Source organism: Oncorhynchus tshawytscha, linkage group LG17 (genome assembly GCF_018296145.1).
Source record: "Oncorhynchus tshawytscha isolate Ot180627B linkage group LG17, Otsh_v2.0, whole genome shotgun sequence".
Taxonomy (NCBI): Eukaryota; Metazoa; Chordata; class Actinopteri; order Salmoniformes; family Salmonidae; genus Oncorhynchus; species Oncorhynchus tshawytscha.
In genome coordinates, this window is record NC_056445.1 from 3,125,369 (window position 1) to 3,152,911 (window position 27,543).

General features: G+C 42.3%; 1 protein-coding gene across 1 annotated transcript in view; it reads left to right on the forward strand.

Moving 5' to 3' along the window:
• LOC112216706 (beta-1,3-glucosyltransferase) overlaps nt 1–27,543 on the forward strand; it is a 111,520-nt gene that overhangs the window by 12,906 nt on the left and 71,071 nt on the right. Inside the window, exon 2 of the mRNA XM_024376717.2 lies at nt 17,082–17,125. Within this exon, the coding sequence (XP_024232485.1) occupies nt 17,082–17,125 (44 nt within the window). The remainder of the gene's footprint in view (nt 1–17,081; nt 17,126–27,543) is intronic.

Sequence of the window (27,543 nt, forward strand, 5' to 3'; positions counted from 1 at the left end):
TTGTATCTCTGGGCATGCTGGTTATAATGGGTGAGGTCGCCGCATATGTGTGAGGTGGGACAAAGGCGGTATCAGAGGTATGATGAGTGGAACTAGGGGCTCCATTGTAAATTTAAACAATGATAACTAACCTAAACAACAGTATACTAGGCATATTGACATTTGAGAGAGATACAGCGAGGCATAAAGTAATCACAGGTGTTGATTGGGAGAGCTAGCTAAGACGACAACAGCTAATCAGCTAAAACAACAACAGTTAAAATGGCGATGAATGGGCAGAGAGGGTCGGTTAACTACACACAGAGCCTGAGTTTGCAGCTGGGGCCGAAAGATAAACAAAAAATAAACAGAATGGAGTACCATGATTAATGGACAGTCCTGCAGGCATCAGCTATGTAGCCAAGTGATCATAGGGGGCAGCAATCGATGGAACAGGGAAGCCGCGGAGTAGTCGTTACTACGCTAGCACGCGGGCGACACAGCGTTTAAAGTTAGTAGCTAGTGGAAGCGTTTGCTCCGACGTCCGACAGAGGCCGGTTGAAGGCACAGTGGATGGAGTGCTCGTCAGCAGACCAGTCGTGGGGGTGCGGCGGGGCGCCGTGTCGACAAAGGATCCAATCCAGATGGCGAAAGAGGTATTGTAGTTGTAGTAATTTAGTTTGCTAGCCGGGAGATGCGCTTGGCTCACGGCTAACTGGTGCTAGCTTCGGGGCAGGGACATTAGCCACTATAGCCACTCAGTAGCAGTGGTGATCCGGTTCCAAGGTCCAGAGCCTACGGCAAGTATCCGGTGGAGTAGTGGGTTCTATTCGTGTTTGGGTGGAGTCCGGGTGAACAACTGAGTAGGCCGGGTGGTGGGCCTCAGGGATAGCTTCGGTACTGGGTAACTCGGTGGGTGCTATCTAGCTGTGAAGATCAGGAGTAATGGTCCAGGGATTATGGCAGGAATCTGCCATTGTAGTGAGAGACAGTCCGATACTGGTAGGCTGGCAAGTATTATCCAGGCAAAAAAAAAAAAAAAAAAAAGGGCTGGTACCTGTGCAGAAGGTAAAGGCCGCTAGCAGTGGCTAACAATGACTTAATAGCTTGTAGCTGGTTAGCTTCTGATGGCTCGGTGGTTCTTGTTATAAGGTCTAAAAACAAAACAAAAAATAGCGGTTCCGTATCAAGTTGGGTGAGGCAGGTTACCGGAAGGTATAATTGAATTAAAATGGAAAAGAGATTGAAAATAAAATTGAAATGTATACAAAAAAAGACTAGAAATACAAAGTACACGAGAGGACGAGCAAAACATGTCTGCACTGCTACGCCATCTTGGATCAAGTGTCTGCAGCTGCTGCTGAGTTAGAGCTGTCATATGCTAAAAGGTGAATCCTGGTGCCGCTAGTGTCTGCAGCTACTGCTGCTGAGGAAGCCGTAGTACGCTAAAAGGTGTGCTGACACATTTTTTTTTTACTGCCTGGCAACCCCGAAAAACCCACCCAGTCCGAGTCACAATGTTGTGCACAAATTTCTTTATATCCCTGTTAGTGAGCATTTCTCCTCTGCCAAGATAATCCATCCACCTGACAGGTGTGGCATATCAAGAAGCTGACTAAACAGAATGAATATTACACAGGTGCAGCTTGTGCTGGGGACAATAAAAGGCCACTCTAAAACGTGCAGTTTTTTCACACAACACAATGCCAAAGATGTCTCAAGGTTTCAGGGAGGGTTAAATTGGCATGCTGAATGGAGGAATGTCTACCAGAGCTGTTGCCAGAGAACTGAATGTCCAACGTCGTTTTAGAGAATTTGGAAATATGTGCAACCGGACAACTGAAGACCACGTTTAACCACGCCAGCCCAGGACCTCCACATCGGGCTTCTTCACCTGCGGCATCATCTGACACCCGCCACAGGGACAGCTGATGAATTTGTGGGTTTGCACATCCGAAGAATTTCTGCACAAACTGTCAGAAACCGCCTCAGGGAAGCTCATCTGCATGCTCGTCATCCTCACCAGGGTCTTGACCTGACTGCAGTTTGGCGTTGTAACCAACTTCAGTGGGCAAATGCTCACCTTTGATGGCCACTGGCATGCTAGAGAAGTGTGCTCTTCACAGAGGATTCCCGGTTTCAACTGTACCGGGCAGATTGAAGGCAGCGTTTATGGTGTTGTGTGGGAGAGCAGTTTGACGTTAACGTTGTGAACAGAGTGCCTCATGGTGGCAGTGTGGTCATGGTTTGGACAGGCATAAGCTATGGACAACAAACACAATTGCATTTTATCGATTGGCTATTTGAATGTGTACAACAATTTGTCCCAGCTCCCACCAACATCCAGCAACTTCATTCCACAGGCCACAATCAACAGCCTGATTCACTCTATGTGAAAGGAGATGTGTTATGCTGCATGAGGCAAATGGTGGTCACACCAGATACTGACTGGTTTTCTGATCCACGCCCCTACCTTGTTTTTGGTAAGCTATCTGTGACTAATAGATGTATGTCTGTATTCCCAGTCAAAGAAATGTGTGCACTGTTCACAACACAGGCTTTTTTCAAACACCCATTATTAAATGAACTTAGGCTGCAGTGATACTGTTATTGAATCTTGTCCTTTGCTTAAGCTACTCATCACATTAGGAATTGTATTGTTAGTCTGAATGCAATGCTTTATTATAAAGGTAATTCATTCATTCATTTGGTCAGTATCCCCTGCTCAAAAACTTCCTGCAAACTAGGCCTAGGCCAAATCTGAGGATTTTTTTACAATTCTATTTTTATTTAGTCACATGGTCGCAGATGTAGTTGCAGTGTACATACTTAAGCTCAGAGCTCGAACAATGCAGGTGTGAATGAAACAATAAAACAATTTCATAAAATACACTGAGTGTACAATACGTTAGGAATAGCTTCCTAATATTGAGTTGCACCCCCTTTTGTCCTCAGAACAGCCTCAATTCATCAGGGCATGGACTATAATATTGACTCCAATGCTTTCCACAGTTGTGTCAAGTTGGCTGGATGTCCTTTGGGTAGTGGACCATTCTTGATACACACAGGAAACAGTTGAATGTGAAAAACCCAGCAGCGTTGCAGTTCTTGACACTCAAACCGGAGCGCATGGCACCTACTACCATTCCACCTTCAAAGACGCTTAAAAATTTAGTCTTACAGATTAACACTCAGAATGGCACACATCTCATTCGTCTCAAAGCGTAAAAGTGATTATTTAACCTGTCTCCCCTTCATCTACACTGATTTCAAATCAAATAAAATTTCATTTGTCACATACACATGGTTAGCAGATGTTAATGCGAGTGTAGCGAAATGCTTGTGCTTCTAGTTCCGACAATGCAGTAATAACCAACAAGTAATCTAGCTAACAATTCCAAAACTACTACCTTATAGACACAAGTGTAAGGGGATAAAGAATATGTACATAAAGATATATGAATGAGTGATGGTACAGAGCGGCATAGGCAAGATACAGTAGATGGTATTGAGTGCAGTATATACATATGAGATGAGTATGTAAACAAAGTGGCATAGTTAAAGTGGCTAGTGATACATGTATTACATAAAGATGCAGTAGATGATATAGAGTACAGTATATACGTATACATATGAGATGAATAATGTAGGGTATGTAAACATTATATTAGGTAGCATTGTTTAAAGTGGCTAGTGATATATTTTACATCAATTCCCATTATTAAAGTGGCTGGAGTTGAGTCAGTGTGTTGGCAGCAGCCACTCAATGTTAGTGGTGGCTGTTTAACAGTCTGATGGCCTTGAGATAGAAGCTGTTTTTCAGTCTCTCGGTCCCAGCTTTGATGCACCTGTACTGACCTCGCCTTCTGGATGATAGCGGTGTGAACAGGCAGTGGCTCGGGTGGTTGTTGTCCTTGATGATCTTTATGGCCTTCCTGTGACATCGGGTGGTGTAGGTGTCCTGGAGGGCAGGTAGTTTGCCCCCGGTGATGCGTTGTGCAGACCTCACTACCCTCTGGAGAGCCTTACGGTTGTGGGCGGAGCAGTTGCCGTACCAGGCGGTGATACAGCCCGACAGGATGCTCTCGATTGTGCCTCTGTAGAAGTTTGTGAGTGCTTTTGGTGACAAGCCGAATTTCTTCATCCTCCTGAGGTTGCTGCTGCGCCTTCTTCACGATGCTGTCTGTGTGGGTGGACCAATTCAGTTTGTCTGTGATGTGTACGCCGAGGAACTTAACTTACTACCCTCTCCACTACTGTTCCATCGATGTGGATAGGGGGGGTGTTCCCTCTGCTGTTTCCTGAAGTCCACAATCATCTCCTTAGTTTTGTTGACGTTGAGTATGAGGTTATTTTCCTGACACCACACTCCGAGGGCCCTCACCTCCTCCCTGTAGGCCGTCTCGTCGTTGTTGGTAATCAAGCCTACCACTGTTGTGTCGTCCGCAAACGTGATGATTGAGTTGGAGGCGTGCGTGGCCACGCAGTCGTGGTTGAACAGGGAGTACAGGAGAGGGCTCAGAACGCACCCTTGTGGGGCCCCAGTGTTGAGGATCAGCGGGGTGGAGATGTTGTTGCCTACCCTCACCACTTGGGGGCGGCCCGTCAGGAAGTCCAGTACCCAGTTGCACAGGGCGGGGTCGAGACCCAGGGTCTCGAGCTTGATGACGAGCTTGGAGGGCACTATGGTGTTAAGTGCTGAGCTGTAGTCGATGAACAGCATACTCACATAGGTATTCCTCTTGTCCAGATGGGTTAGTGCAGTGTGGTTGAGATTGCATCGTCTGTGGACCTATTTGGGCGGTAAGCAAATTGGAGTGGGTCTAGGGTGTCAGGTAGGGTGGAGGTGATATGGTCCTTGACTAGTCTCTCAAAGCAAAGCACTTCATGATGACGGAAGTGAGTGCTACGGGGCGGTAGTCGTTTAGCTCAGTTACCTTAGCTTTCTTGGGAACAGGAACAATGGTGGCCCTCTTGAAGCATGTGGGAACAACAGACTGGGATAGGGATTGATTGAATATGTCCGTAAACACACCAGCCAGCTGGTCTGCGCATGCTCTGAGGGTGCGGCTGGGGATGCCGTCTGGGCCTGCAGCCTTGCGAGGGTTGAATTTAACAAGTGACATCAATAAGGTATCACAGCTTTTGCCTGGATTCACCTGTTCAATCTATGTCAGGGAAAGAGCAAGTGTTCCTAATGTTTTGTACAGTCACTGTATACATGTTTACAGATTGCACTAACAAAGATTGCACTGTTTACAGATTGCACTAGCAAATAGGGCTATCTAATGTATATCACCCTTACCTTGTCACAACACAATTGATTGGCTCAAATGCATTGAGGAAAGAAATTCCACAAATTAACTTTTAACAAGGCAGACCTGTTAATTGAAATGCATTCCAGGTGACTACCTCATGAAGCTGGTTGAGAGAATGCCAAGAGTGTGCAAATCTGTCAAGGCAATGTGTGGCTACTTTGAAGAATGTCAAATATTAAATATAGTTAGATTTGTTTAACACATTTGTTACTACATGATTCCACATGTGTTATTTCATTAGAACAGAGACCTGTTTTTAATGTCTTCACTGTTATTCTACAATGTAGACAATTAGTCAAAATAAAGAAAAACCCTTTAATAAGTAGGCTTTTTCAAACATTTGACCGGTACTGTATGCACACTATATATATATATATATATATATATATAGTACATTCTGGAAGTATTCAGACCCCTTGACTTTTTCCCTTGATTTTGTTATGTTACAGCCTTATTCTAAAATGTATTAAATAAATGTTTTCCCTCCTCAAACTACACACAATACCCCATAATGACAAAGCAAAAACAGGTTTTTAGAAATGTTTGCTAATTTATTAGTTGCAAAACAGAAGTACCTTATTTACATAAGTATTCAAACCCTTTGTTATGAGACTTGAAATTGAGCTCAGGCACATCCTGCTTCCTTTTTCATCCTTGAGATGTTTCTACAACTTGATTGGAGTCCACCTGTGGTGAATTCAGTTAATTAGACATGATTTGGATAGACACACACTTGTCTATGTTCCACAGTTGACAGTGCATGTCAGAGCAAAAACCAAGCCATGGGGTCAAAGGAATTGTCTGTAGAGCTCCAAGACAGGATTGTGTCAAGGCACAGATCTGGGGAAGGGTACCAAAAAAATGTCTACTGCATTGAAGGTCCCCAAGAACACAGTGGCCTCCATCATTCTTAAATTAAAGAAGTTTGGAACCACAAAGACTTCCTAGAGCTGGTCGCCCAGCCAAACCTGAGCAATCGGGGGAGAAGGGCCTTGGTCAGGGAGGTGACCAAGAACCCAGTGGTCACTCTGACAGAGTTCCTCTGTGGAGATGGTTGTCCTTCTGGAAGGTTGTCCCATCTCTGCAGCACTCCACCAATCAGGCCTTTATGGTAGAGTGGACAGACGGAAGCCTCTGCTCTGTAAAAGGCACATGACAGTCCGCTTGGAGTTTGCCGAAAGGCACCTGAAGGACTCTCAGATCATGAGAAACAAGATTCTTTGGTCTGATGAAACCAAGATTGAACTCTTTGACCTGAATGCCAAGCGTCACGCCTGGAAGAAACCTGGCACCATCCCTACGGTGAAGCATGGTAGTGGCAGCATCATGCTGTGGGGATGTTTTTCAGCAGCAGGGACGGGAGACTAGTCAGGATTGAGAGAAAGATGAACTGAGCAAAGCACAGAGAGATCTTTGATGAAAATATCAGTGGCCCACCCAAAGCCCGGACTTGAACCTAATCGAACATCTCTTGAGAGACCTGAAAATAGCTGTGCAGCGATCCTCCCCATCCAACCTGACAAAGCTTGAGAGATCTGCAGAGAAGAATTGGAGAAACTCCCCAAATTCACCCAAGAATCGAGGCTGTAATCGCTGCCAAAGGTGCTTCAACAAAGTACTGAGTAAAGGGTCTGAATACTTGTGTAAATGTGATATTTTTGTTTTTTTTCCATTTTTAAATGTGCAATAAAAAATGTACTTGTTTTTGCTTATTATGGGTTATTGTGTGTAGATTGATGATAAAAATAAACAATGTAATCAATTTGAGTATTAGGTGTTAAAGTAACAAAATGTGTTACAAGTGAAGGGGTTTAAGTTCTTTCCGAATGCACTGTGTATGTGCAGTTGAAGTTGGACGTTTACATACACTTAGGTTGGAGTCATTAAAACTCTTTTTCAACCACTCCACAAATTTCTTGTTAACAAACTATAGTTTTGGCAAGTCGGTTAGGACATCTACTTTGTGCATGACACAAGTAATTTTTCCAAAAATTGTTTACTGATAGATTATTTAATTTATAATTCACTATCACAATTCCAGTGGGTCAGAAGTTTACATACACTAAGTTGACTGTGTCTTTAAACAGCTTGGAAAATTCCAGAAAATTATGTCATGGCTTTAGAAGCTTCTGATTGGCTCAAATGAAGTCAGTTAGCCTATCAGAAGCTTCTAAAACAATGACATCAGTTTAATCTGAGGAGCAGCTGGATATGTTCTAACCCCTGGTGACAGTCAGTGTTTTACCATAAAGCTCTTTCCCTCATCCTAGTATAGAACCCAGTGTAGTTCATGCTCATCTTCTTCATCAGCAGCGTGATTCATTCTATATTTTTACTTTTGTGTGCGAGTTTGTGTGTGCTATCAACCATGATCGGTAGGACGTCCTCACAAAATCAATACATTTTCATGAAATGGGGCCTACCTTGTTGGTTTTTCCCTGACCTTAACACTGCATTTTTCATGGGTATAGAAACTATTCCTAGTCCTCTCACTGTGGGTTGAAGGTGAAAACAGTTCTAATAAGGTGGCTTTCTTAAAAGGTTTGCCGTTGCACTGAGAAATAAAAGGGCAACCAGCTGAACAAATGTTGTCATCACGACCAGTCAGAGGAAATGGCTTTGAGGCACAGGAGGTCACGCATGCATGAAATGTGGTGACACATGAAAAGCTTTCTAACATAGTTCCCCTCTTTCTTAGACCATGCTCATTGCTAAAATATCAAAGGGAGTACTGAGCTGTCTCTCTCATTGTAAGTGAGTTGGAGAGTGGAGACATTGTTGAAAACAACAAGGCTAACCTCATTTTACTGCAGGGTGTGTAGTGAGGTGCTTATCAGTAGCGCTAGTGGCATCATGCAGGCAGTGCACGCCGAGCATGTTAATTCAAATGGCTTTCCCCCTTTGTCTGTCTTCGCCCATCTTTCTCTAGGGACTGCCATGAAAAGATGGCAAGTTTCGACAGATGTAACAGAATGGGGAGTGAACTTTGATGTATTCCTGCAGAGAGCTGGGCTGGGTTGTTTGTGTTACATACTCTGATTAATCCATCATTAAGTGGATTTTAGACTGCTTCCCATTTCTCAACTATTCAACAAGACAGGGATTTCACGCTCCCAACTTTTGTAGTTTATCTTTGGAATAATTTACATGCTACTGTAACACCCCTTCCTCTCTAAGCCGATCAACTGAAACAAGACAAGCTGGAAGTGAAATTGGCCCCCTCTCCGTGTGCTATTAAAAATCCAAGTGAAAACCCTTATTTTTTTCATGTTTTTGAGATCCTCTTAACAATCATATGCAATGGTACTCAGATTTTGCATATCATTTTGCCCATTTTGTAATTTCAGAATTTGGCCATTCACGTCACGTTTATGATAATTTCATAGAGTGGTTAAAGGGATACTTTGGGATTTTGGCAATGATGCCCTTTACTGTATCTTGCCCTAGTCAGATGAACTTGGATACCATTTTTTTCTCTCTGCATCCACTTTAAAGGAAGTTAGAGGTAGTTACGTGAGCCAATGCTAACTAGTGTTAGTGCAATGACTAGCTTGCTAGCAGTTACCATAGACTTCCAGTCTATGCGCTAATGCTAGTTAGAAATTGTGCTAACGCTAGTTAGCAACTACCTTTAAACCTCACGCAGAGACATACAAATGGTTTCCACAAGTTTAATTTCTACCTGTAGGTAGGGGTGACTATGCATAGATAATAAACAGCGAGTAGCAACAGTGTACAAAACAAATGGTGGGGGGGTCAATGTAATAGTCCGGTGGCCATTTTATTAGTTGTTCAGCAGTCTTATGGCTTGGGGATAGAAGTTGTTAAGCTGCCTTTGTCCTAGACTTGGCGCTCTGGTACCGCGTGCTGTAGCAGAGGAAACAGTCTATGACTTGGGTGACGGAAGTCTCTGACGGGTGTCAGTGTGTTTCAGCCTTACTTCAGGATGGTGTGTGTTTGTTAGCCATACTGTAGGACTGTGTGTGTGTATTTCAGCCGTACTGTAGGACTGTGTGTGTTTCAGCTATACTGTAGGTGTCAGTGTGTTTCAGCCTTACTTCAGGGCGGTGTGTGTTTGTTAGCCATACTGTAGGACTGTGTGTGTGTGTGTGTGTGTGTGTGTATTTCAGCCGTACTGTAGGACTGTGTGTTTCAGCTATACTGTAGGTGTCAGTTATGGATACACCGATATTACATTTTTGTCCGATACCGATATCTTATGGCTAGGGGTTCCGCTAGCGGCACCCCTCGACAACATTCCGCTGAAAAGGCAGGGAAATTCAAAAATATTTTTTAGAAATATGTAACTTTCATACATTAACAAGTGCAATACACCAAATGAAAGATACACAACTTTTTAATCTACCCATCGTGTCCGATTTTCAAAAAGGCTTTACAGCGAAAGCACAACATATGATTATGAGAGCCAAGTCACAAAAACACACACAGCCATTTTTCCACCTCCAAGATAGGAGTCACAAAAAGCAGAAATATAGATAAAATTAATCACTAACCTTTGATGATCTTCATCAGATGACACTTATAGGACATCATGTTACACAATACATGTATGTTTTCTTCGATAAAGTGCATATTTATATCCAAAAAATCTGTTTACTTTGGCACGTTACGTTCAGTAATGTTTTGCTTCCAAAACATCCGATGATTTTGCAGAGCGCCACATCAATTTGCAGAAATACTCATAATAAACATTGATAAAAGATACAACTGTTATTCACAGAATTAAATATATATATCTCAATGTATTAATGCAACTGCTGTGTCAGATTTCACATTTTTTTACCGGAAAAAGCAAACCATGCAATAATCTGAGTACGGCGCTCAGACAACAAACCAAGCAATACAGATATCCTCCAAGTTGGAGTCAACAGAAGTCAGAAATAACATTATAAATATTCACTTACCTTTGATCTTCATCGGAATGCACTCCCAGGAATCCCAGTTCCACAATAAATTTGATTTGTTCGATAAAGTTCATCTTTATGTCCAAATACCTCCTTTTTGTTAGTGCGTTCAGCCCAGTAATCCAAATTCATGACACACGAGCAGACAAAGTCAAAAAGTTCCGTTAGAAACATGTCAAGCGAAGTATAGAATCAATCTTTAGGATGTTTTTAACATAAATCCTCAATAATGTTCCAACCTGAGAATTCCTTTGTCTTCACAAATGCAATGGAACAGAGCTAACTCTCACGTGAACCCGCGTCACGAGCTCATGGCACTCTGCCAGACCACTGACTCATTCAGCTCCCATTCCCCCTCCTTCACAGTAGAAGCATCAAACAAGGTTCTAAAGACTGTTGACATCTAGTGGATGCCTTAGGAAGTGCAAATTGACCCCATAGACACTGTGTATTCGATAGGCCAAGATTTGGAAAAACTACAAACCTCAGATTTCCCACTTCCTGGTTGGATTTTTCTCAGGTTTTCGCCTGCCATATGAGTTCTGTTATACTCACAGACATCATTCGAACAGTTTTTTTTTTAGAAACGTCAGTGTTTTCGATCCAAATCTACTATTAATATGCATATATTAGCAACTGGGGACTGAGTAGCAGGCAGTTTACTCTGGGCACGCTTTTCATCCAAACGTGAAAATGCTGCCCCCTATCCCAAACAGGATATCCAATATTTTCCTTGCCAAAAAAACTATACCGATATTTATAATTTTCGCGGCCTTTTGTGATACAGTGAATTATAAGTGAAGTAATCTGTCTGTAAACAATTGTTGGAAAAATGACTTGTGTCATGCACAAAGTAGATGTCCTAACTGACTTGCCAAAACTATAGTTTGTTAACAAGAAATGTGTGGAGTGGTTGAAAAAGAGTTTTAAAGGCGCCAACCTAAGTGTATGTATGTAAACTTCCGACTTAAAGTGTGTGTGTTTGTGTAATGGAAGATTTGTGCAGAGGCAAAGTTTGGTAACAGAATTATGGCTAAATCTCCCTCTCCCTATGCGACCACGTTTTCCAAAAACTCAGAAAGAATGTGGTAGCGTCAGCTATAGGGCTGTGACGGCTGTGGAATTCATATTAAAAGATGTCTGCAGAAAGAATGTGGTGGCGTCAGCTATAGGGCTGTGACCGCTGTAGAATTAATATTAAAAGGATGTATGCAGAAAGAATGGGGAGGCGTCAGCTATAGGGCTGTGACGGCTGTAGAATTAATATTAAAAGATGTATGCAGAATGAATGGGGAGGCGTCAGCTATAGGGCTGTGACGGCTGTGGAAATCATATTAAAGATGTATGCAGAAAGAATGGGGTGGCGTCAGCTATAGGGCTGTGACGGCTGTGGAAATCATATTAAAGATGTATGCAGAAAGAATGGGGTGGCGTCAGCTATAGGGCTGTGACGGCTGTGGAATTCATATTAAAAGATGTATGCAGAAAGAATGGGGTGGTGTCAGCTATAGGGCTGTGACTGCTGTGGAATTTATATTAAAAGATGTATGCAGAAAGAATGGGGTGGCGTCAGCTATAGTGCTGTGACGGCTGTGATATTTGAGTTTACGGTAATTGGCCAGGCCAATGTACACGGTCACTGACATAACAGTTCAGGGTGGCTTTTCTCTGCAACTTCCCTATTACCATTACACTTTATTATCAGTAGCATTTCATTATTATTATTATTCAAGTTTTTACCTCTAACTATTAATCTAGTATAAAAATTAAGAAATGTCCGATAGGAGAGGATTGTCCCATTTTCGTACAAACACAATTTAAAGCATAGGCTATCAGACTCAAAAGAAATGTGTGATTTCACTATTGCATTACACTTCGTTTTTCCTTTTTCATATATTTTTTTGTATTGTTTTTTTATGTGTACATTTTGTTTTACATGTACATTTTGTTTAAATGTACAGTATGTTACCGTTGTTTTAGGCCTATAAGGCGCTATGTAAAAAAAGGGAGGTTGCAGTTCGGTTTGTAAACTTGTTTAGACGGTTGCTTCTTAATAAAAACCTATTTGAAACAAGCCGTTACATTTCGTTATTATCATGGCATTTCATTATTATTATTATTATTATTATTATTATTATTATTATTATTATTATTATTAGTAAGGTTACTTATGAATCTACAAATTAAGAAATGCCAGAGTGGACCTGAATCTGTCACATTTTCGTATTGACACAGCATGACAGAGTCCAAGTAAAGATATATGCCTTCCTTGTCTGTTGGATTTTCTGCATATAAAATGTTTTAATCTGGATTCTATTTCGACGCCAAAACCATGAAGTCTGATTTGGTTTTCTCCCACTTTCCCCTAAATATTTGCGGAACGTCCCTAACCCTGCTGCTGCTTTCATTCGATGGCAGTGGCATTAGTATATGTTCTTCAAATAGAGGATGGCGTAATGAGAGAAGTAATATAGCATAAGCTACTGAAAATAGGCCTTTTACAAGATCAAGTCATGGCAGGAGTGTTGGATTCTTATTAAATAGATGGAGTCCATACAGGCTACTTTAGGAAACTTTCTGAATGCACATATAACGTAAACTCGTACATCGCCTTGGTCCGTACAATTGCCCTTATTTTAGTGCCCCAAAAACGTAATACTTCAAGATCAACTGTAATGTCAATACTATTGTAAAGCACAATTTCTCTCCTTTCCAACAAAATCAATTTTACATGACCTAAACGCTGCCGTCGGGTCTTTTTAAAAATGGCGGGTGGGGAAGCGAAACTAATGCGTGATAGTGAGAAGGACAGATGTCTTGTGGGTAAATTGCTTTTTTCACTCGATCTGTCCAACTTATCTTATCGCCTCTAAAATGTAAATAAAACACTATCAAGAGTTTATATAATGTGTCATTTACATACCTATTTGAAGGTTTGTGTCGAATTTGAATCGGGGTTTTAGGGCGGTGCTAAAGTGATCTTAGAAGTAAACAGCTGCTTTGAGAATGATGATCGCATGCAATGATGACGCATAAAATGACATGATATCCCCCCTTACCCCCATTACTGTCCATTTCTTGTTTCTAAAGGATGAGAGAAGTGCTACACCTGGTGGAGAGAGATTGTAAGACAGAAATAGTAGCTTTAAGCGTGCTGTACGTTATGACACGTCAAGATGTAACAGTTTTTTTCAACTTTTCTCCAATACTATATAGCCGTTACCATGTCGATCAACGCTTTAATAGAAACCTTGTGTTCTCTAGGCACCAAACTAAAGCCAGACTGATATATCGGTTGACCGATATTATCTGCTGATGTTGGCCTTTTTTGGCTTTTACAGATATATCGGTATCGATCTTTAAACCACAGATATTATTTAAAACAAAATGGGGGCTCGTCCGGGATCTTGTTTCCCACGCTCTAATCCCCTACCCTGAAGCTCTGCTGTGCCCAGATATTTGAGTGTTCAAGAGCCAATTTTTGTAGTAGAGTTTCTGTCATTGACATCCACCCAGAGGTGTTATAAAGGTTGGAGAAATCTTTTTAAAAGTTGCATTAACATGCAGGCTTAAACTTTTTTTTTTAAAGCCATGGACTTTAAGTTGGAAATATATGTGAAAAACAATACATGGGAGATGCTAGATAAATATACAAAGGCAAATCTGCTCATCATTGAGGGTCAAGCAGGTGGAAGACTACACCCCGTAGACAGGCAATTGAGGGAGTCAGAACTAAAGGCAAAGTTGGAGCAACAGAAACTAATGTTCGAGGGAAAGACGAGGTGCAGCCAAACATAAAAAATGTGAGAATGCCATTCGAGATAGATATGGAAGCACTCTACATCCATTCAGGCCACCCTGTACCCTCTACGGAGTTTGATCTTGGTCGGAACAGCCTGCTTGTACCACCTTTCAACGAAAAGGAGGTGGAATTGTATTTGACTTTGTTTGAGCAGATTGCCATGTCCCTAAAATGGCCAGATGATATCTGGTCACTGCTCCTCCAAAGTGTTCTGGTGGGAAAAGCTCAGAAATTGTCAGTGGTGGGAAAATACCCAATTGTCATACTTGAGTAAAAGTAAAGATACCTTAATAGAAAATTACTCTGGTAAATGTGAAAGTCACCCAGTAAAATACTAATTGAGTAAATTTCTAAAAGTATTTGGTTTTAAATATGCTTAAGTATCAAAAGTAAATGTAATTGCTAAAATATACTTTAGTATCAAAAGTAAAAGTATAAATCATTTCAATTTCCTTATTTTCAGCAAACAAGACGGCACAGTTGTCTTTATTTGGTTTTTTTTACGGATTGCCAGGAGCATACATTTAGATCTGAAGCTGTTAGTAGCCCCAACACACACACAGCAGCCTGCTAATGTCCAATTGACCAGTGTAGAAATACACTGCTCAAAAAAATAAAGGGAACACTTAAACAACACAATGTAACTCCAAGTCAATCACACTGTCCACTTAGGAAGCAACACCGATTGACAAGAAATTTCACATGCTGTTGTGCAAATGGAATAGGGTGGAAATTGGCAAGACACCCCCAATAAAGGAGTGGTTCTGCAGGTGGGGACCACAGACCACTTCTCAGTTCCTATGCTTCCTGGCTGATGTTTTGGTCACTTTTGAATGCTGGCGGTGCTTTCACTCTAGTGGTAGCATGAGACGGTCTACAACCCACACAAGTGGCTCAGGTAGTGCAGCTCATCCAGGATGGCACATCAATGCGAGCTGTGGCAAGAAGGTTTGCTGTGTCTGTCAGCGTAGTGTCCAGAGCATGGAGGCGCTACCAGGAGGCAGGCCAGTACATCAGGAGACGTGGAGGAGGCCGTAGGAGGGCAACAACCCAGCAGCAGGACCGCTACCTCCACCTTTGTGCAAGGAGGAGCAGGAGGAGCACTGCCAGAGCCCTGCAAAATGACCTCCAGCAGGCCACAAATGTGCATGTGTCTGCTCAAACAGTCAGAAACAGACTCCATGAGGGTGGTATGAGGGCCCAACGTCTACAGGTGGGGGTTGTGCCTACAGCCCAACACCGTGCAGGACGTTTGGCATTTGCCAGAGAACACCAAGATTGGCAAATTCGCCACTTGCGCCCTGTGCTCTTCACAGATGAAAGCAGGTTCACACTGAGCACATGTGACAGTCTGGAGACGCCGTGGAGAACGTTCTGCTGCCTGCAACATCCTCCAGCATGACCGGTTTGGCGGTGGGTCTGTCATGGTGTGGGGTGGCATTTCTTTGGGGGGGCCGCACAGCCCTCCATGTGCTCGCCAGAGGTAGCCTGACTGCCATTAGGTACCGAGATGAGATCTACAGACCCCTTGTGGGGACCATATGCTGGTGCGGTTGGCCCTGGGTTCCTCCAAATGCAAGACAATGCTAGACCTCATGTGGCTGGAGTGTGTCAGCAGTTCCTGCAAGAGGAAGGCATTGATGCTCCCCAGACCTGAATCCAATTGAGCACATCTGGGACATCATGTCTCGCTCCATCCACCAACGCCACGTTGCACCACAGACTGTCCAGGAGTTGGCGGATGCTTTAGTCCAGGTCTGGGAGGAGATCCCTCAGGAGACCATCCGCCACCTCATCAGGAGCCTGCCCAGGCGTTGTAGGGAGTTCATACAGGCACGTGGAGGCCACACTCACACTACAAAGCCTCATTTTGACTTGTTTTAAGGACATTACATCAAAGTTGGATCAGCCTGTAGTGTGGTTTTCCAATTTAATTTTGAGTGTGACTCCAATCCAGACCTCCATGGGTTGATAAATTTGATTTCCATTGATAATTTGTGTGTGATTTTGTTGTCAGCACATTCAACTATGTAAAGAAAAAAGTATTTAATATGAATATTTAATTAATTTAGATCTATGATATGTTATTTTAGTGTTCCCTTTGTTTCGAGCAGTGTATATTCTCCAATCTGCTGTTTTGATCCTCTATTGATTTGGAATCCTCATGCGAATTCCCCTTTTACTTTTAATCGATAGCGTTAAAATGAGATATAGGCTCTCCATGGTCTAATTACAAACTTTCATAGATGACAGGTGGTGCACACACACCGCGTATAGTCAGCTAAAGCACTTTTGTACATCGCGCTGTAACGTACAATTTACTTAATTTTTTTAAAGGTTTGTGTGGAATTTGTATCTGGTTTTTAGGGCTGGTTTTTAGGGCGGCACTAAAGTGATCTTTAGAAGTAAACAGCAGCTTTTGAGATGATGGCTTGCAGTGATGACACGAAAAATGAATGCATTCAGTTGTACAATTAACTAGGTACCCCCCTCACCCTGTTCTACACCTAATGGAAAGAGTCTGTACGACACAGAATGAGTTGCATAATGCGTGCTGTATGTTACGTCAAGACACGTACCAATTTAACGTACAGCGTCACAGGGGTCAGTTTTTTTCAACTTTTCTCCAATACTTTCAGGCTATTACCATGTCAATCAATGCTTGAATAGAAACGTAGTTCACACCCCAGATTTTGATGCCAGCACATTCACTACAGTCCCATTTAGTTTTCATTGCAGCCTGCGGTTGCGCAAATTTGTACGGAATGGGTTCATCAACAGCACTATCAGAAACCCAACACATACACACACACACAGGAAAGAGCTTCCTCCCTGAGGGGACTGTTAAATATCCTGTTACGATGGGCCCCAATGATGTTTCATTAGGCAGGTTCCTCTATACTGAGCAGAGTCGTGACCGTGAAGCCCTTGGACCAATCGATATCTTTGGTGTACATTGCCATCAACCAGTCTAATTGGCTCGACTTGCCTAGTTACATAAAGGGTAAATTAATAAGCAAGTGATTTCAGTGTCACGTTTTGTCTTGTTCTTTGCAGTTCCTGTCAACATTGTCACCGGCAGCACAAGACCAGGCTCCCAGGTAAGGATGCTTTTTTTTTTGCTTCATTGCATCAATGTGCCCCAATTATAGTAATTTGACTCTGACTTTATGTGCCTGTTGCTAATTTCGGCTGATTGGAATGCTTCTCATGTTTCTACCCAGTTCCCTCATCAACCCCTTTTTAAAGGTTTCTAACAAACCACTTGATCAATGGCCTCCGGGTCAAATCACACTATTGCTACAAATCCTTACCCTTTTTATCTCTTCTCTCTCTCGGGTATTTACCGTTGCTCTTGCTGTTCTTTTCCTCTTTTCCTTTTTTTGTTTTCAATCAGTCCTGTGTACTCACCTCTCAATAATGAGGGTGTTCAGTCACTGTAATTGTTATCAGTGTGAGGGGAATTCTGACAGAAGTGCTCATGGTGGAGCTGCTTAGCTTCACACACTGCTCCGACATTCTCACTCTATTTACCTAGTGTCAGCAGTTTCTGCCTTCCACTTCTGCATTCTCCCGCTCGTGTCCTCCCCCACATACGTTCCCAGTTTTTTTATATCATATTTTTTTATCGGTCTTTTATCAGTTTAAAACGGTGCCAGGCAGAGAAAAAAGTCGCCAGACGTTAAAAAAAAACTACTGTGAAATCTAAAGGAAGACTGTACCCAGAGACAGCGAGCGGTTGACTCTCGTTTGCATTTGCCCCCACGGCTCAAGCTGCAGTCACAGCCAAAGGATTTTTGTTTGACTCCAAACTTTGGTTGCTTTGTGAATCTATTTCACTAACCACGTTTCAATCCAGTTTTTATGTGAGTGAAGTCCTACCATATAAAACAAAATCACGACAGCTGTAATGGAAACAGGAAGTTATGGTACAATTTGATTAATGCCAACCGATAATTTGTTCGTTCCATATGCTGGGATCTTTTTGTGTCGGTAAAATTAATTATGGGAGAAATTGAGGTGGAAAGACCTTTATGCACAAAAGTGTATGTGTGTGTGTGTGTGTGTATATATATATATATATATATATAATAGAAACATAGTTTATATATATATATACTGAACAAGAATATAAACTGAACAAGAATATAAACGCAACATGCAACAATTCCAGGAATTGTATACATTACAGACAGAAATACTCTTCAGTTTAATCAGCTGTCCGGGTGGCTGGTCTCAGACGATCCTGAAGGTGAAGAAGCCAATGGAGGAGGTCCTGGGCTGGCTTGGTTACACGTTGTCTGCGGTTGTGAGGCCAATTGGACGTACTGCCAAATTCTCTAAAGCAACGTTGGAGGCGGCTTATGGTAGAGAAATAAACATTCAATTCTCTTACCACAGCTCTGGTGAACATTCCTGCAATCAGTATGCCAATTGCAGGCTCCCTCAAAACATGAGACATCTGTGGATTTGTGTTGTGTGATAAAAGTGCACATTTTAGAGTGGCCTTTTATTGTTCACAGCACAAGGTGCACCTGTGTAATGATCATGGTGTTTAATATGCCACAGCTGTCAGGTGGATGGATTATCTTGGCAAAGGAAAAATGCTCACTAACAGGGATGGAAGCACATTTCTGCATTCAATTTGAGAAAAATACGTTTTTAGGATCTTTTGTTTCAGCTCATGAAACGTGTTTATTTTTGTTCAGTTTAAAAACGATCATATCGAAATGAAGTCACGCCGTGATATGGCGTGGTCCTCCCACTATGACTCGGAGTGGTCCTCGCTAAATAAAAATATTTTTTCTTATCCATAATAATCTCATCATGTAGGCTAGGTGTCAAGACCAGAGTAGGCACATTTGATATTTAACTCAACAATTGAATTTGAGATTTTTATTTTTTATGATATGCACTATGTCATCACTCACATTTTCTTCATGCAGATTTTTTTATATTCACATGAATATCTGTCGGCAATTGGATGGAAACCTAGCCACTGATGTATTTCCATTCCTGTGCAACTTTCATCTATTTTATAGGCTTGCACGTACATGCTCATTAGGGTTGGGCGATATTACAATAGCATCGTATTTTGACAATAATTGACTGTCATCGTAGATGGTGATGACATCATAATCCAACCTCAGGGTGTTTTTCAAATATCTATTCAATATTATATCAACCGGGACAGTTTGCTTTTCACTAGGACCGGGAGTATGGCCACCTTTCTCTTTTGCGCACAACTCACTCTGAGAGCCCCCACCGATCCACTTACGCAATGTGGTCGTTCACGCTCATTCTTCAAACTATGTCTAAAGGCTGTTGACACCTTAGGGAAGCCATAGAAAAAGGAATCTGGTTGATATCCCTTTAAATGGGCAATATGGATGCATAAAAACAGAGAGGTTTCAAAAACAGGGGCACATCCTGATTGGATTTTCCTCAGGTTTTAGCTTGCAATATCAGTTCTGTTTAACTCACATACAAAATTTTGACCCTTTTGGAAACTTTAGAGTGTTTTTTTATCCCAATCTGTCAATTATATGCATATTCTAGCATCTGGTCCTGAGAAATAGTTATTTTTCCAAACATAAAAATAGTGCCCCCTAGCTTCAAGAGGTTAACAAAAAGTCTTTACTCATCTTTAGTCATACGAGTTACCACACCCGGTCTCAGGGATGTCTTACTCTGGAAATTCCTTTGAACTAACTAAGTTAGGTCAATCAGCTTTTATTTGTAGAGCAATCTTAAAAATAAATGTTATTTTCTGCTGCCTCTTGGGCAATTCAGAAAGCTGGTTGAGGACTTGATTAGAGATTATTTTGTTCTGACTGTTTTTCTTTACGCTTGCATTTTAGAATTTAATTTAATTAATTAGCAAATAAATTCATTAAATCCTACAATGTAATTTTCTGGATTTTTTCCCCCTCATTTTGTCTGTCATAGTTGAAGTGTGCTTATGATGAAAATTACAGGCCTCTCATCTTTTTAAGTGGGAGAACTTGCACAATTGGTGGCTGACTAAATACTTTTTTGCCCCACTGTAATTTTCTTTCCTCATGCAGCCATCTATTTTGTGAATTGCACCAGTCCCTCCTGCAGCAAAGCACCCCCACAACATCATGCTGCCACCCCCGTGCTTCACAGTTGGGATGGTGTTCTTCGGCTTGCAGGCCTCCCCCTTTTTCCTCCAAACATAACGATGGTCATTATGTCCGTTCTATTTTTGTTTTCATCAGACCAGGAGGCATTTCTCCAAAAAGTACGATCTTTCTCCCCATGTGCAGTTGCAAACCATAGTCTGGCTTTTTTATGGCGGTTTTGGAGCAGTGGCTTCTTCTTTGCTGAGCGGCCTTTCAGGTTATGTCTATAGGACTCGTTTTTACTGTGTATATAGATAATTTTGTACCTGTTTCCTCCAGCATCTTCACAAGGTCCTTTGCTGTTGTTCTGGGATTGATTTGCACTTTTCGCACCAAAGTATGTACATCTCTAGGACACAGAACGCGTCTCTTTCCTGAGTGGTATAACTGCTGCGTGGTCCCATGGTGTTTATACATGCATACTATTGTTTGTATAGGTGAACGTGGTACCTTCAGGTGTTTGGAAACTGCTCCCAAGGGTGAACGAGACTTGTGGAGATCGACAATTTTTTTCTTCTGAGGTCTTGGCTGATTTCGTTAGATTTTTCCCATGATGTCAAGCAAAGAGGCGCATCCACAGGTACACCTCCAATTGACTCAAATGATGTCAATTAGCCTATCAGAAGCTTCTAAAGCCATGACATAATTTTCTGGAATTTCCCAAGCTGTTTAAAGGCACAGTCAACTTAGTGTATGTAACTTGTGACCCACTGGAATTGTGATACAGTGAATTATAAATGAAATACTGAAACTGTCCTTCAATATTTTCCATTGGGTCAATGGTCTTCCAAGTAGTGACTCCTATGTGGCTGAGATGTAGGAGTACAGCACCACAACAGTTCAGTAGGACACAGAGACTGTGGACACAATAATAGGGAATTTGGACCGTCTGCTAACTTGATCAAAATTCTTACGATTCTAAATGCATCCTGGACGCATCCTGGGCCCTGTTAATTTGGGCGCACCGTAGCCAAACGTTTCAAAACATTGTGCAAAGGAAAACGAAAATTCAGTGCCTTCCTGTTTCGGAAAATGTTCTTTTGTTTCATGCCTAGTGATCAAGACCCTGTATTTAGCCATGGAGATACAGCATTCACTGTTAACCCTGCTATTATAACCAGCCAGCGGATTCATCTCAATCTATAACTGCTTGCCTAATATCAGGAAGTGTTGGTGTTGGAGGTTTCCCTATATTTGTTTCTGACATGGTAATTCTCTTCACTTATTTTTCACTGCCCTTATTTAGTAAAATTCTTGATTGTTGTTAGACATTTAAAGCACTCTAAGTTAGTTCTCCCTTAAGCTGAGAAATAGGTGCTTTAGTATTGTATTGTTTCAACGGTCTCATAACATTCTAATACACTTTGGCAAGTTGTCCCTTTTCTGTGTAAAAATTACACATTACTTTTTTAATATCCATACATCATATTTTCAAAATCCCCACTCCAATTACATAATTTCTTGTATGAACATATGAATATATAGAATTCAGAGGAATCATCCACATTGAATAATTGAAGTTGGTGAACGCAGCTCTTAACGTGACATCACAGTAGCACCACTGCCCCAGGTGAGTGGAGGCTTTTAGATTGAATATGGGTGGGTGAGAAAAATCCATCCCTACTCTATGATCTGAAGGAGGAAACTAGGGTGTACATCCCAAATGACACTCTCTTCCCTACATAGTGCACTACTTTTGACCAGAGTCCTATGGGTCCTGGTCAAAAGTAGTGCCCTATATAGGTGATAGGGTGGCATTTGGGATACACTCTAGGTCTCAGCATCAGCAGGTCTCTTTGATTGGATAGCACGTATTAACCAGGCTCTGGAAGACGTGGCTGACAGTATAATATTGAACTACTTTCTCTCCAAGCCTCTCCTAGATGTAATGCCCCTGATCTTTCTCAACCCCTGTAACCCCAATTATATATAGATGGCAATACATGTATTATAGATGTGTCGTATGTATGAGATGTATAGGCTGCATCCTAGAATGGCACCCTTTTCCCATAGGGCTCTAGTCAAAAGTAGTGCATTATGTGCCTGTAGTAAGGAATAGTGCCATTTGAGACAGTTGTAGCCTCGGATCCCTTTCCAGCCCTGTCTGTGCCATGGGTGAGGGCTATACAGATAAATGTTCCCATGTCAACAGACACTGCAGATGAACAGACTAGAGTCAATCAGTCCTACATGGTGCTACTAGCCAAGTTTTGAGGCTAACATGTGATGGGTGTCAGAGTTACAGACAACCAGTCAGCCTCCGTCTCTATGGCTTTATATCTCTGTATCTTCATTGCAGTAGCCAACACTCTCACTCCTCCTCCACTCTATGGATAACCACTCCAGAGGAGAGAGCTTTACTGAGAGATTTATCTAAGCCTATGAGATGAGCTGAGTGGTGTGGACTCAGTTTAATGTGTTTTTTAACACCACCGGGTTCCTGGGCCCGTCCTGTCAGATAAGATTACCAGACCAGGCCTAGACAGACCGACAGAGTGCTATCTGGGCTCTAGCCCTGGCTGGGAGCAGACTCTGGCTCCAGACACTGAAAAAAAGCAAAAAGAGCTCTGTGAGCCGAGAACAATCCATCTCTGTGATAATGGCAAAAATGCTGCTAGATTTGACATCAGTGCTCTCTGCCACAGTCCATCAAATAATGGACTGAGAGAGAGATTTGCACGCCAGTGTTATGCCAACCTGCCTGTATGAGGTCTGCAGAGAGGTGCACTCCTGGAATGTGCTCTGAATAGACCGGTCCCTTGGCATTAACAATGGATAGCAACTGCACATAGACTTGATTCAGCAATACTCAGGGTGAAATGCTTGGGGGTGAAATGACCCCCCACACTTTTGCTGAAGCCAAGCAGAGGGATATTCAGATTGCTTAATTGCTTTTCTGCAATAGAGTCCTTTTTAAGGCCTTTACAATGGATTAGTAAAACTATTTATAGCTCTCCTAGTGACTGGAGTGTATTCTCAGAGTGATGGGTCTAGGAGGGCCAAAGTTGTCCCTTAAATGACAATCTCTACTAAGCTAACATATGGATTTTTTTTTTTAGGATGGTCATAAAATGAATAATTTAGCCATTTAATTTAGAATTTTAGGACCCCTGTAATTATCTAAAAAATATATACAACATGATTTGATGAAACATTAAATGTGGCCTTCACTGCTATAGCCCATAGAAACGCATTGAATAACACGTTGGTACATGGCAAAACAGACAGTAAAAAAAAGAACTCCTAAGCAACAAGGTTTTGAAGTGTCTGTCCTATATCTGAGCGATATAAGAAAACGCTGAAATAAAAAACATTTTGACCAATGTTTGGTCATGTTATGTGTGGCACATTATACCCTCTATGCAGTTTGCAATTTTTACAGCTCGCTACTGGGTTACCTTCAGACAACTCTGTTAGGAATTTTATGAATAAATGACTAAACAATATCCTAATTTTAAATAGAACTGTAACTAAGTAAACTTATACTCTGTTTTATTATATCTGATTAACAATATGAGTTCATAAGAAGGGATTATGTGGCACGGACAAGGAGTAATTAAACATAATGAATGTCATTCCAACTAGTCTGAGGAGGAATGGGTTCTGGGTTAAGTAAGCAGATAGGTTAATGACCCTATGGTTGAACCGACGAAACTTAGCTCTGGGGTGTTTTAGATAAGGCAGTGAGTGCATTCCTAGGTTTTCTGTTAACTAGAACTGTCAGCTAAGTGGTGATCGATAATGGTGAGGGGTCAAGAGTTAATTCAGTTATGTTGTGTGTCCTGTGTGTGTGTTAGTGAGTTGGAATGAACTTTTAAACTTGCTTTATTCTCAGTCGGGAGGAGATTCATTCACCAATGACGTCATATTTTGTATATAAACTGTTCGTGGTAACATGGTAGCGCGCTCCGAGAATAAATACTATTATCTATTATTGATAAGACTGGTCTCCATCTATTTTATGCAAACAAGAATCTTACATATTCTCATAAAATAGATTAAGTGAATTCAATTAATGAATACATATTGAAATAATGAAATTACGTTAACAAACTCCCTTGAAGCTTTTGTGCACCGTAGAGCAGAACAACCAACACCTTTGTGTTCATGAGAGTCTCCCTTTTCGGATATTGGTGACATTAGTTTGTAGCTCCAACGGTTCGGTCTGCACAGTCGGTTTTGTGAGAAGACCTCTTCAAAATGAGGTAATCCGCTACGGAGTTCAGACGAATGCCGTAAAGCTTGTGACTATCATAGAGCCAAACAACCAACATTGCATTGTTAGTGAGAGTCTACTCTTTCAACGGTGGTGACTTTGTGGCTCACACTTTTCGGGTTTTACAGACAACACATTTTTTTGGATTTTCTTGTCCGGATCCCTTCGTGTTTAGAAAAAGGCCGCTTTCACAAGCCCATGTTAGTAAATGGGGGAAAACTTTATATTGGCGGGAAGAGGGGATTGAGTTGCAGCCACTGTAAGAAACGGTCTCTAGCATAAACACACGGGGAGCTATTCAATATTCTAAATGACATCATCGTGTGACTCCAGGGGGTTTAATACCGTAATACTGTCTTATTTTTAGGGGTGGGTTGTAGTTGGTTTATTGTTTTCTCTCATTGCAGTCTTACAGGATTGGGTCTTGGGGAGAACAACAGAGGCCACATGCGCGTGGGCACACACACACACACACACACACACACACACTGTCCATTCAATGTATCATCGTCCTCTGATTCACTCGGTGGCAGAGCAATAATCTGCCATTTCTCTTCTGCTTTAGAGACTGTGCTGGTGCTAAGGCAGACCGATAAGAACAGAGAAAGAGCACTGTCAGCTTGTGTGTTCATGTTTTGTGTGGGTGTAGGGTTGATGGTAGAGGGGGGGATCAGTGCATGCGAGACTGGGGAACAACGTGTGCACTCGTGAATGCTCTCGTATCTCTTTCGTGGGGTATCTCCCTTAAACCTGTCTGAAGATTCTCATATATTGGTTCACTTTTGCCCTAAAATAAATGTGTTCATATGAGCAGAATATTGTTTATAGATTTGTTTATATGGGAAGAATATTGTATAAAATAAATATATAAAAATGTGCTGCATTCTTTGCCTTCCTTTCAGACAGAATAAATAATTCATACATTAATTAGGGTCTCCCGAGTGGCACAGCGGTCTAAGGCACTGCATCGCAGAGGTTTTGGCCAACCGGCATTTCTTTGTCCCATCACGCTCTAGGGCCTCCTCGTGGCGTACCGGGGGCCTGCAAGCTGACATCAGGCTCTTGCAAGCTGACTTCGGTCGCCAGTTGTACGTTGTTTCCTCCGAGTTCCAGGTTAAGCGAGCAGTGTGTCAAGAAGCAGCGTGGCTTGGCAGGGTCATGTTTCAGAGGACGCATGGCTCCCGAACTTCAGCTCTCCCGAGTCCGTACGGGAGTTGCAGTGATAGGACAAGACTGTAACTACCAATTGGATATCAAGAAATTCGGGAGAAAAAGAGGTAAAGTACAACAAAAACATGTATATACACTTTGTTAAAAAGTTTGGGGTCACTTAGAAATATACTTGTTTTTTTTTAAAAAGCTATTTTTTTTGTCCATTAAAATGACATCAAATTGATAAGAAATACAGTGTAGACATTGTTAATGTTGTAAATGACTATTGTAGCTGGAAACGGCAGATTTTTTGGGGAATATCTACATAGGCGTACAGAGGCCCATTATCAGTAACCATCACTCCTGTGTTCCAATGGCACATTGTGTTAGCTAATCCAAGTTTATAATTTTAAAAGGCTAATTGATCATTAGAAAACCCTTTTGCAATTATGTTAGCACAGCTGAAGGCTATTATGCTGATCAAAGAAGCAATAAACTGCCCTTTTTTAGACAAGTTGAGTATCTGGAGCATCAGCATTTGTGGGTTCGATTACAGGCTCAAAATGGCCAGAAAAACAAAACACTTACATTAATAAAATAAATTAATACGTACACATATAAATGTCACCAGAGGGCGGCAGAGACCATCCTAGAAACAAGGTGTGTACAGTCCTCCTCGTTCCACACCGATCGGGCCATGATTGCCTATATCATCTCTCTACTCTCTTGCAAGGCCCTGGCGTGGGCGACGGCCAGCCGACTGTTCAACATTCGCCAAGGGACCAGACCAGTGGCCGAAAGTGGGTGGAATACAGAGGCCCTGGTCACCGCTTTCCATGAGGAACTCCATCAAGGATGAATTGGCCTCTCGGGAACTATGAGAGGACCTCGAGTCACTGATCACGTTGGCAATCAGGATTGATAACCCCTTTCGAGAACTCGTGAGACAGCGCCTTTTTCACATCACCCCAATATCCTGGTTTCCTGAGCACCCCAAGCCCCCCAACTCCAGCATTGAGGAGCCCAAGCAGATGGGACGCACACGTCTGAGCCCACAGGAGCATGACAGGCACATGGATGAAGGCTGACCTACTACGGAGGTCTCTGTCATCGCTGTCACTTTCTTGCTACATGCCCAGAGCTGACGGGAAACGCAAGGACAAGGGGAGACCCTGATGAGCTGTGCAGTTACCGTCTGTCACTACCTGCAACCCTCCACTGGGACAACCGTGAGCACCAGATTCAAGCCTTCATAGACTCAGGGGCTGCAGATCATTTTTGAAATGTGAATTTCAGGGGATTTGCATGAAATGTCCCATCCCTTTGCAGCTTCAAGCCCTCGATGGACGCCACATTGGCTCCGGTCAGGTGGAATATCAGACCAAGCCCATTCTACTGCAGGTTGGAGTGAAACACTCATCGATTACATAGAGCTGAACCAGATTACTATCAAGACTCGTGACATTCTGATCTTCTCCAAGACCCTTCCGGAACACATCCTGCACGTCCCCCAAGTCCTGAGATGCCTCCTGCAGAGTCAACAATATGTCAAGATAGAGAAGTGTGAGTTCCTGGTATCCCAAGTTTCTTTCCCAGGTAACATTATCTCTACTGCAGAATGGACCCCGTTGACGCGGTTGCTGACTTGCCCCGTCCCACCTCACTCAAGCAGGTCCAGTGGTGTGTTTTATACGCAACTTTAGTGCTTTGGCAGCGCCTTTTACGGTCCTAACCCGCAATTCCCTGGACTCCCTAGGCTGACAGGGTATTTATGGAGCTCAAGGGATGTTTCACCTTTGGACCCACCCTCGTTCATCCTGATCCTACTCGTACCTTCGAGGCATCTACCACAGACACCGGAGCAGAGGTGGTACTTTCACAGCGGAACGAGGCGGACAAAAAACTGCACCCATGCGCCTTTCTCACCAGTGGAACACAACTACGATGTAGGCAACCGGGAGCCCTTGGCAGTTATTGGAAAGCCGCCTTCTCCCTGTTGGGGAGT